Consider the following 12,214-nt stretch of genomic DNA (forward strand, 5'->3'; position numbering starts at 1 on the left):
AAGCCTGAAAGCACATATCATCAGGCTCTAACACAGCTTCTGCCCTGCTGTTATAAGACTATTGAATGGTTCTAGTACAATAAAATGACTTTTGACCTCACAATTTATCATTTTAAGACTATAGATATAGAAGCAGAATTAGGTCATTTGGCCCATCGAGTCTGCTCCACCATTTTCATCAAGGCTGATCCAACTATGCTCTCATCCCTGGTCTCCTGCCTTCTCCCTGTATCCCTACCAATTAAGAATCTATCAACCTCTGCCCTAAGTATAAATAAAGACCTGGCCTCCACAGCTGCCTGTGGCCAAGAGTTCCACAGATTCACCACTCTCTAGCTAAAAAAATTCCTCATCTCCATTCTGAAAGGACTCACCTCTACTCTGCGGCTTTCTCCTCTAGGCTTAGACTCTCCCACCGAAAGACTCATTCCACCGAGATGCAACACTGAGTGTCATAGGAAGTCATTCCTGCCTGTGGCCATCAAACTTTACAACTCCTCCCTCAGAGTGTCAGACACCCTGAGCCAATAGGCTGGTCCTGGACTAATTTCCACTTGACATTATTTACTTATAATTATTTAATTATTTATGGTTTTATATTGCTATATTTCTACACTATTCTTGGTTGGTGCGACTGTAACGAAACCCAATTTCCCTCGGGATCAATAAAGTATGTCTGTCTGTCTGTCTGTCTGTCTCACCATAGGAAACATCCTCTCCACATCCGCTCTATCAAGGCCTTTCAGCATTCAATACTTTTCAATGAGGTCACCCCCCCATTCTTCTGAATTCTGGTGAATATAGCCCAGAGCTATCAAATGCTCTTCATATGACAAGCCATTCAATCCTGGAATCATTTTCATGAACCTCCTTTAAATATTCTCCAGTTTCACTGCACCCTTTCTAAGATAAGGAGCCCAAAACGCTTCATAATACTCCAAGTGAGATCTCACCAGTGCTTTATAAAGTCTCAACATTACATCCTTCCATTTCTATTCCATTCCTCTTGAAATGAATATTAACATTGCATTGCCTTCGTCATCACAAACTTTGCCTGCAAATTAACTTAGGGCATCCTGCACAAGGTCTCCCAGGTCCATTTGTACCTCAATTTTTCTCCACTTAGAAAATCGTCAACATTATCTGAAGAAACATATGGTATCCTCTTAATATTATTGACTAGCTTACTTTTGTATTCCATCTTTACCTTCTTAATGACCTTTTAGTTGCTTTCTGTTGGTTTTTAAAAGCTTCCCAGTCCTCCAACTTCCCATTAATTTTTGCTCTATTATATGCCCTCCCTTTGGCTTTGACTTCTCCATTGTCCTTGCACCCTCCTGTCCACCTGCACTGCACTTTCTCCATAACTGTAACACTTTATTCTGCATTCTGAAAGCAAAACTAGATACTCTGAGTCTATCTTTGCCACATCATGAAGAAACCAGGCTTCATTCAACAGAAGCTTAGATACTAAATTATAGACAAGCAGTGATGATTCTGAATCTGTAGTGGGATAAAAGGAGCATTGATGAAACTTACGTTCGCAGTTGTTGGCCGATGAGGTTGTAGCTGGTTGCCATGGCTTCTGATTGAACCCAGGACAGCAACGTTCACAGGATATTCCACAGGTGTTGTGCTGACACTTACACTGCAACCTGAACATCAAACAACATGTCAGTAACAGGCAAACATACCCAGCTGGTCTTAACAAGAGCTAGCAAATGTCAACATATAAAAAGCTACACAAACACTACAAAGAGAGATTATTCTGTTGTTAGAACTATAAAGGCTACAGACCTAATGCTAGTAAATGGGATTAGTGCAGACAGGTGCAATGGTCAGCATTGACTTGATGGGCTGAAGGGACTGTTTCTGTGTTGCATCACTCTATGAAAGATGGTGTTCGAAGATTAAGGAAATTTGATGATAGTGAAATAAGGCATTATACAGAGAACAATGTGGAGACTCGTTGTCATTATTATCCAGATGAAAACTGTGAAAGGTTTCATAGAATAAAGTAGACCTGGATTGAATAAGCTAGTGGTTTTCTCTTTGGGGTGAAGGAGGTTGAGAGGTGACTTTATAGAGGTGTACAAGATGATAGAGTGGACGGCCAGTGCTTTTTCCCAGGGCAGAAATGGCTAATACAAGGGCATCATTGGAGGAAAGTATAGAGGGATGTCAGAGGTAGGCTTTTCACATAAAGCATGGTGGAACACACTGCCTGGGATGGTAGAGATGGGCACACAGATGAAAGAAAAGTGCAGGGCTATGTGGAATTGATCTTGAAGTAGGTAAGAAGGCTGGCAAAACAACAAAGGCCAAAGTGCCTGTACTGTTTTACAGTATGTTCTAAATAAGGAGGAATTGTTTCCCGTGGCAGGAAATCAGAAAAAAATTATATCAATCAATATGAATATATATTTAATAGTGTTGAAAACAGAAACCTCAGGTTACAAATACATAACTCCCTGAAAACGGGGACAGTAGTTGACAGGGTGGCGAGGATGGTGTGAAACATGGGGCACTGAGTACAAGAGGTGAAATTTTACAGCTGTACAAGACATCAAGAAGCTGCACGTGGTCAGATAGGATTAAGCTGGAGAGGGTGCAGGGAAGGTTCACTGGAACGTTGGCTCAATTGGAGAGCTTGAGTCATCAGGGGAGATTGGATAAAGGTTATTTTCCCTGGAGAAAAGAAAGCTAAGAGTTGACATGACAAAACATGTTAGTTAGAAGGCTGACGTGGGAAAGGGGAGCCAATTAAAATGATTAGCAACCAGGAGCTCCAGGCTGCTACAGGTGCTCAGCTAGATGGTCATCCAGTCTGCACTTGGTCTCATTGATGTAGAAGAGCCACATTGGAACATTGGAAACATCAGATGCAACAGACAAGGGTGGTGAAGATGCACATGAATCGTTGCTCATCTCCCAACTCTCAGGTTCACTGATCAAAGCACTGCAGTGATGCTGAATTCTCTTTTGGTGATGTTCATAAGCATACACAACAATCTAAATGACTACTTACAGGAAGGGGTTCTGTGGGTTCTGGGCTTGGCAGGAGTCTGCATGTCCGTTACAAACACAGCGGCCCCCAACACTGATGTCCTTGATGCTGTAATAATACTGAAAAAGCAGACAGAATTAATAGCCACATATTACTAAGAAACTGAAACAAGGTTGATAACAAAACATCAAGTACAATGTGTTACTAATAAATAAATAAAATGCCCCAGGCGATATCAAAGTGCATTCTGCGTAACACAATACCAAGGTACAATGCACGTTCAGTAAATCTGCAGATGACACTAAAATAGTTGGTGTCATTGACAGTGAAAATGGTTATCAGGGTTTACAGATGGGTCTTGATCAGCTTGGTAAGAGGGCCAAGGAATGGCAAATGGAATTTAATTTGATAACTGCAAGGTGTTAACAGTTTGGCAAGACAAATCAGGTTAGAACTTTTACAGTAAAAGTAACACACAAGGGATGTTGTAGATCAAAGGAACTCAGGAGTACAGGGACATTGCTCCCTGAAAGTGACTTTGCAGATAAACAGAATAGAGAAGAAGGCTTTTGGCACATTAGCCTTCATCGGTCAGGGTGGAGATGATAAGTTGCAGTTTTACTAAAGGTTGGTGAAGCTGCAATTGGAATATTCTGTTTTGGTCACTCTGCTGTAGGAAAGATACCATTAAGCTAGAAAGAGTGCAAAGGAGATTTACAAAGATATTGCCAAGACTCAAGGGACCAAGTTATGAAGAGATGTTTAGCAGTTTGGGATTTTATTGACTGGAGAATAGGAGATTGAGGGGTGATCTTTTAGAGGGACACAGATAGGGAAAATACATATAGTCTTTTTCCCAGAGGCAGGGAATTACCTGTTGCTTTGAGCTTGTGTGCACAGGTTTGTTGCAGTGTCCTTTGAAATAAAATACTGAGCAGTAGATTGTGGCAATAATCTACTGTCACAATGCAGTTGGAGGGGCAACACCTCATATTCAACTGGTACTCTCCAACTTGATGACACGAACACCAATTTCTCTAACGTTCGATAACCTCTCCCTTCTGCTTACCACCCCACCCCTTTTCTTGCTTCCCCCAATTTTGGTGGCTTGCTCACCATTTCTCTTCTTGCCCTCTACCCATCGCCTCTCTCTGGTTCCCTTTTTCCTTCCTTTTCTTCCATGGCCCACTGTCCTCTCTGTGATAAACTATGTATACCTGTCTGGACACGCCCCTCTGCTGACTGCTCCTGTGGCTCCTCCCACAGACCCCAGTATAAAGGCGATTGGAGGCACTGCTCCCCCCTCAGTCTCCAAGATGTCGTGGTCTCTTTTGCTGCTAATAAAAGCCTATCGTTTTCCTCCTGTCTCCAAGAGTTATTGATGGTGCATCATTCTCTTATTAGATTCCTTATTCTTCAGCCCTTTACCTTTTCCACCTATCACCTCCCATCCTCTCACACAACACCCCCCTTCCTTATCCACCTTCCCCCTCACTTGGTTCCACTGGCAAACATTCCTGCAAGAATGCTAGTACCCCTCCGGTTCAGATGTAGACCGTCCCTTCGAAACAGATCCCAACGTCCCTGGAACAAAGACCAATTATCCAAAAACCTGAACCCTTCCTTCCTGCACCATGCTCTCAGCCTCGTATTGATGTGCATAATCATTCTATTCTTCGCCTCACTCGCACGTGGCACAGGTAGCAATCCCGAGATTGTCACCCTGGAGGTCCTGCCTTTCAGCTTCACTCCTAACCCCCTGAACTCTCTAAGCAGGACTCCCTCACTCACCTTACCTACATCGTTGGTCCCTACATGGACCACTACATCTGGGTTCATGCCCTCGTTCTCAAGAATAACCTGCACCCGATCTGAGACGTCCCGGACCCTGGCACCAGGGAGGCAACATACCATCCGAGACTCCCGATCTGCCCCACAAAATCTCCTATCTGCCCCCCTAACTGTAGAATCCCCTAAAACTATCGCTCTCTTCTCTTCCCTCCTCCCCTTTCTAGTTGAGGGTTCAACCTCTGTGCCAGAGGCAGGACCACTGCAACTCATTCCTGGTAGGTCATCCCCATCAACAGTATCCAGTACGGTATGCTTATTGTTAATGGGAATGGCCGCAGGGGTGCTCTGCTCTCTCTGCCTGCTCCCCCTGCCTCTCTGGACCGTCACCCATCTGCCTAAATCTTGGTTCTTTGGTGTAACTACCTCCTGATAACTATCTATCTCTGCCTCTGCCTCCCGAATGATCCGTAGTTCATCCAGCTCCAGCTCCAACTCCCTAACTCGGGCTGATAGGAGCTGCAGCTGGACGCATCTCTTGCAGGTGTGGTCATCAGGGACAACTGTGTTGACCCTGACTTCCCACATACTGCATACGGAGCACACCACTGCTCTGACTGTCTCCCCCATACCTGAACTGAATTAATAGAATGTCTAAAAAGCACCTAGCGACCTTACCTTCTTCCCCTCAGCGAACAATCACACAGCCTTACCGAAGTCCCCCTACGCCGAAGCCCACTTAGCCAAAGCCCAGGACTCTGCTTCCACGGACTCCGCTGCCCGCTCTGACAAGAAGTCCTGCCTTTTAAAGTGCGCGCTCGACGCTGACGTCACTCGCACCTGCGCAGTTCCCCCTCCTCCACAGGTATTGACCAGGTAGGCTTAAATCCTACGTACACGGTTGAATTCTCTGAGCTTCCAGCTGAATCACAAGCTGTAACTTGCTCCCGATTCAAATGTCCCTTGCATTGTACTGCTGCCGCAAAACAACAGATTCACATCATATGATACAGTGATAATAATTCTGATTCTAATTCTGGGTCAAAATTATGGAGCTCACTCTCTCCCTAAGAGCAAAAGTACAGTGGGAATAGCCACAACTCAAGGGCTGCAGTGGGACAAGAAGGCAGTTCACCCACCACCACCTTTTCCAGGGAACCTAGGGGTGGCAATTAAATGCTGCAAAACCCAAACCCTTTAAATTGAGTCATACAACACAGAAATGGGTTATTCGGCCCATCTAGTCCATACAATCCTGACATTCTGTCTAGTCTCATTGAGCTGCACCTGAATCATATCTCTTCCCACCTCTCGCAAGCATTGTCCTATCCAAACTTCTCTCAAATGTTACAATTGAACCCACAACTACCACTGCTGCTGCCACTCACACCACCCTGAATAAGTTCCCCATCAAATTCCCCTTAAAATATTTCACTTTTCATCCTAAACTTATGTCCTCTAGTTCTATTCTCAGCCAACTTCAGGGGGTAAAAAACTAAATGCATTGATCCTACCCATACTTTCATAATGCTGTATAATCTACAAGCCCTCCCTTCAGTACCCTGTGCTCCAGGGAAATAAGTCCTGACCTATTCAGATATTCAACCTTTTTCTGTAACTCAAGCCCAGGAAACACCTTTGCAAATTTTCTGTACACTCTTTCAACCTTATTGATAACTTTCTTGTAGGTAAGTGACTAGAACTGCACCCAATACTCAGAATTTGGCTTACCAACCTCTTGTGCAACTTCAAAACAACATCCCAACTCCTGCTTCAGTACACTGATTTATGAAGGCCAATGGGCCAAAAGCACTCTTCATGACCCTGTCTACCGCTAATAGCAATGAATAAAAACAGACTGCATTCCATATAACGAAAGAGTGAGCTGCTGGAAATAACAGCCTAACATCGGGGTAAATCTGCTCACCTAGTGCCAGATTATCAGTCATAGAGTCACAGAGCAGCTTAGATATCTGAAATTTCAGTTCCTTTTTTTTTAACACTTTCAATTTTTAGAAGCTTCTAAGTTTTACTGCCTGTTTGTGAAGGTTAAAGATAGTTACAAATATTCAGTAATATGACTGACAGCTGGTGACAGGAATAAAATAGAAAATTCAGGAAACTCAGCGGGTCAGGCAGCGGCTGTGGAGAGCGACACAGAGTGAGTGTTTCCTGCTGGAGAACATCTTCAACCCAAAAGGTAAACTGTTTCTCCTTCCATGAAAAATGGAAACTAAAAGCATGCAGATGCTGGAAACCTGAAATAAATGATGGCTGATAACACTCATTTGTCCAGGGTAGAGGAGTCCAAAACTAGGGATCTTAGATTTAGGGTGAGAAGTGAAAGATTTAAAAGAGACCTGAGGAGCAACCTTTCCAAGCAGAGAGTGGTGAGTGCATGGAATGAGCTGCTACAGGAAGTGGTTGAAGCAAGTACAGACAGACAGACAGACATACTTTATTGATCCCAAGGGAAATTGGGTTTCCAAATTCCAACCAACCAAAAATAGTGTAGAAGTATAGCAATATAAAACCATAAATAATTAAATAATAAGAAGTTAATTATGCCAGGTAGAAATAAGTCCAGGACCAGTCTATTGGCTCAGGGTGTCTGACACTCCAAGGGAGGAGTTGTAAAGTTTGATGGCCACAGGCAGGAATGACTTCCTATGACGTTCAGTGTTACGCCTCGGTGGAATGAGTCTCTGGCTGAATGTACTCTTGCACCTAACCAGTACATTATGGAGTGAATGGGAGTTATTGTCCAAGATGGCATGCAACTTGGACAGCATCCTCCTTTCAGACACCACCGTCAGAGAGACCAGTTCCACCCCCACAACATCACTGGCCTTACGAATGAGTTTGGTGATTCTGTTGGTGTCTGCTACCCTCAGCCTACAATAGTCTCATTTGAAAAGCAGTTGGACAGGTGCATGGAAGGGCAGGATTAAGAGGGATATGGGCCAAATGCAGGCATATGGGACTAGTTTGATGGACACCCTGGTCAGCTTGGACAAGTTGAGCTGTTTCTGACATGTATGATTCTAATTGAAGACTTTTTGTTAGGCTTCTCTATCGAGTCAGTACAAGACTTACCCTTCGAGTTACTGTTGGATCCTTTTGAGTCTTAGATATCAGATGACCCAACAAGGTATTAGTCCGGAGAAATCGAAGTCTGATGTTTGTAGCTTTGGTGAATTCCCTTAAAACAGGAGAGTCATTGAAGGAGGTGGAGCCAGGCCGACCATTCACCAACGATACAACGATCTACGGACAGCAATGTCATAGACATTCAGAACTGAAGCAATCATGGCAGATTGAACAAAAAAACATCAATTTTAATTTTTTTAAATCACATAATAGAATCGCACAGCATGCTGGCCCCGAAGTTAATTCCACTGCCTGACAGCTCCAGTGATCCTGACCCTGGGTGCTGTCCATGTGGAGTTTGTACGCTGTGTTACTGAGCTCTCTTCTCCTGAAGATTTCATTCAGGTTTTCATTCTGGTTCATTGTGGTCACACAGCACCACAGTCGAAGTTCAAAGTTTAAGGTAACTTTATTACCAAAGTATACATACCTGTATGTCACCATAGACAACTGTGAGGTTTGTTTTCTTGTGGGTATACACAGTAAATCCAAAACACAACAGAATCAATAAAAGACTGAACCCAACAGGGCGACAAACAACCAATCTGCAAAGGACAACAAATTGTGCAAGAAGGAAAGAAAAAAATAAATAAATAAACAAGCAATAAATATTGAGAACGTGAGATGAAGAGTCCTTGAAAGTAAGTCCATAAGTTGTGGGAACATTTCAGTGATGGGGCAAGTGAAGTTGAGTGAAGTTATCCCACATGTTCAAGAGCATGATAGTTGAGGGGTAATAACTGTTCCTGAAACTGACAGTGTGACTCCTGAGGCTACTGTACCTTCTTCCGGATGGCAGCATTGAGAAGAGAGCATGCCCTGTGTGGTGGGAGACTTTGATAATGGATACCCCTTTCCTGTAACAGCACCCATTTAGATGTGTAGAGGACTTTATCAGCGATGGACTGGGCCATATCCACAACTTTTTGTAGGATTTTCCATTCAAGGGCATTGATATCTCCATACCAGGCTATCATGCAATTTACTCTCCATCATACATGTATGATGTATGTAAATCTTTGTAAACTTCTAAGGAAGTAGAAGTGTTGCTCTGAATTGCACTTACACGCTGTGCCCAGAACAGGTCCTCTAAAATGATGACACAGGAAACTAAAGTCGCAGACCCTCTTGATGTCTGATCCCCCAATGAGGACAGGCTCATGGACCTCAGGTTTCCCCCTCCTGAAGTCAATAATCAGCTCCTTGGTCTTGCTGACATTGATGAGAAGTTGTTGTGGCACCACTCAGCCAGATTTTCAATCTCCCTTCTATCTGCTGATTCATTACCACCTTTTATTTGGCCAACACAGTGGGGTCATTAGCAAACTTAAATATAGCTTCTGAGCTGTGCTTAGCCGCACAGTCATAAGTGTAAAGTGAGTAGAGTAGGGGGGTAAGCACATAGCCTTGTGGTGCACCTGTGCTGATAGAAGCCAGTGGCCTTTTGTGGACATGCCAGTTACCTGGAAGACATCTTCAGTCAATCCCACAACCTTGACAGTTCCCTGGAGATTCAGAAACCTCCTGTGCAACTTTTCAGCCTGTTTCTTTTCTGGCAGTGGGTTGCACAGCAGAACCTCACTGTACATCAAGGCTTCAAAGGTACATTTAATGTCAGAAAAATGTATACAATATACATCCTGTAATTCTTTTTATTTGCAACCATCCACAAAAACAGAGGAGTGCCCAAAAGAATGAATGACAGTGAAATGTTAGAACCCCAAAGCCCCCCAGCTCCCCACTCCTGCGCAGAAGCAGCAGCAAAGCAACGATCCCCCTCCCCCACCAGCAAAATAAAAGCATCGGTGCCTCCCACCGAGCACTTAAGCGTGCAGCAAAGCACCAATAAAGACACAGACTTACAGTCTTGTCCACCTGGTAATTCGACATACCACAGGTCCTCTCTCCCTAGTAAGGGGAAAAGAGGAGACTCTGTTTCATGCCCCTAAACATTCTCAATCCCATTCAATATTCTTACCTCCCCATTCTCCAGTGGCAAAATCCGTGAAAACTCCGTGGTGCAGATGACATCGTCATCCTTTATAATCTGTCTGTGGGCTCTTGTCCCAAATTGTTCTACACAGTCACGTATGGAATCTGGAGAGTACACGGCAACATGTTAAAACTGCTTGAGATTTACAACATAGAAATGCTCAGCTTAAGAACAGACCCTTTCACCCACGATGTCTGTGTGACCATGATGCCAATTTAAACTAATCCCACCAGCCTACATGTAATCCTTATCTCTCCCTTCCCTGGGCGTTGATGTATCTATCTGTACATCTCTTTAACATTGCTACACTGCTGCTTCCACTACCTCTCCAGGCAGCAGGCTCCAGCACCCACCTTCTCTGTGTAAAAACCTTGCTTTGTAAATCTCCTTTAATTTTTCCCACTCTCAACTTAAATGCATATTTTATAGACTTGACATGTATACCCTGGGAAAGAATACTGACCAATATCTATACTATACCAATATCTCTCATCATTCTATAAATTTCTATCAGGTTTCCCCTCAGCATCCAATACTCCAGAGAAAACAATCCGAGTTTGTCCAACCATTTCTTATAAAACATAGGAGAACAATTTGACCATTCAGCCTATCAAGTCTGCTCTGCCATTCCATCGTGGCTGATTTATTATCCCTTGCAACGCCATTCTCCTGCCTTCTCCCTGTAACCTTTGACACCCTGACTAATCAAGGTCCTATCAACCTCCGCATTAAATATACTCAATGACAGCCTCCACAGCCATCCATGGCAATGAATTCCACAAATTCACCACTCTCTGGTTATAGAAATTCCTCCTCATCTCTGCTCTAAATGAATGTCCCTCTATTCTGAGATTTTGGCCTCCGATCCTAGACTCACCCACTCTAGGAAACATCCTCTCCACATCAACTATATCTGAGCCTTTCAATATTTGGTAAGTTTCAATGAGATCCTTTCTCATTCTTCTAAACTCCAGCAAGTACAGTCTCAGAGCCATCAAATGCTCCTCATACATCAAATGCACTGATGCAAGATGGCGGCGCAACGCAGCGTGCAGCAGCCACTTTGGAATGAATATCTGTAATCTGTTAAGTAGGGGCCGTGTACAATCCTGATTTGATGGAGACGGACGGGTGAAGCACGGAGGAACATCTGGTGAAATGCCTGTTTCGCTGCCGCTGCTACTGTGCAGTCGGAAAAATCTCCGGGAGGAAGGCCCCGAATCCTTGGCTTTGCCTGTTGCTTGGCGGCCGGTGCTGGGGTCGAAGCACTTGGCAGAGATGGAGCTCGGTGCTGGGGTTGGAGGGCTGGTCGGAGGCTCGAAGTTTACAGACGGACTTAGAGTTGGCTGTGGTCGGGGCTCCCAAAGTGCTGTATCGGCAAGCTGCGGCGCTGGAGGTTCACGGCAGGAAGACTTTTTCTTCCTTCTACCGTCTGCGTGAGATGATGGTTTGTTGGGGCTTTTGAGACTTTCTTTTAAACCGTGCCATGGACTGCTCTTTATCAGATTAAGGTATTGCTTTGCACTGTTGAAACTATGTGTTATAATTATGTGGTCTTTGTCAGTTAGTCTTTTATCAATTATGGTATTGTCTGCACTGTTGAAACTATACGTTAACCATAACTATATGTAATCTATGTGGTTTTGTATAGGTCTTGTAGCTTTAGGTTTGTCTGATGGGTTTGTAGTTCCTTTCCGGGGAACGTGCTAAGACGGTAGCGTGATATCGATACGCAGCAGCCTCTCTGGACTCTGGATTAGGGATTATCAAAAGTAATGTGGTTTTTCTCGTGTGGTCTGTTTTGTGCTTTTGCGTGATATCATTCCGGGGAACGTTGTCTCATTTTTTAACTTCATTGTATTTGTGGTTTATAAATGACAAACTGAATCTGAAATGCATCTACTTAAAGATACACATGGCTACAAAGGGGAAAAAATCTTGGTTTCCATCTTTTCAAAGTTAATTGCAAATATGTTCCAGCTTCTGCCATTACCATGAAGAGTAAATAAGTGGGGAAGATTCAGAGGCATGGACTTATATTTATCTCACTCTTACTTAAGCCATAAGAAATGAAAACGAGAGTAGGCCATTTAGCTTCTCAACATCATGGCTGTTTGCCTTAGACTTATACAGCACTGAAACAGACCCTTCTGTCCAACTTGTCCATACTGACTGAGATATCTACCAGAGCTCGTCCCATTTGCCTGCATTTGACCCACATCACTCAAAACCTTTCCTATCTAAGTACCTGTTTAAATATACTTTAATCACTGTAA

At 43.7% G+C, this 12,214-nt stretch overlaps 1 protein-coding gene across 1 annotated transcript in view; it reads right to left on the bottom strand.

Annotated features, from left to right (window-relative positions):
* The window catches only part of LOC132404944 (laminin subunit alpha-3-like), a 307,054-nt gene that overhangs the window by 226,116 nt on the left and 68,724 nt on the right, over window positions 1-12,214 (bottom strand). Inside the window, 4 exon segments of the mRNA XM_059989599.1 lie at window positions 1,540-1,655; window positions 3,029-3,126; window positions 7,892-8,062; window positions 9,924-10,042. Coding sequence (XP_059845582.1) covers window positions 1,540-1,655; window positions 3,029-3,126; window positions 7,892-8,062; window positions 9,924-10,042 — 504 coding nt within the window.

The sequence above is a fragment of the Hypanus sabinus genome, chromosome 1, assembly GCF_030144855.1.
Source record: "Hypanus sabinus isolate sHypSab1 chromosome 1, sHypSab1.hap1, whole genome shotgun sequence".
Taxonomy (NCBI): domain Eukaryota; kingdom Metazoa; phylum Chordata; class Chondrichthyes; order Myliobatiformes; family Dasyatidae; genus Hypanus; species Hypanus sabinus.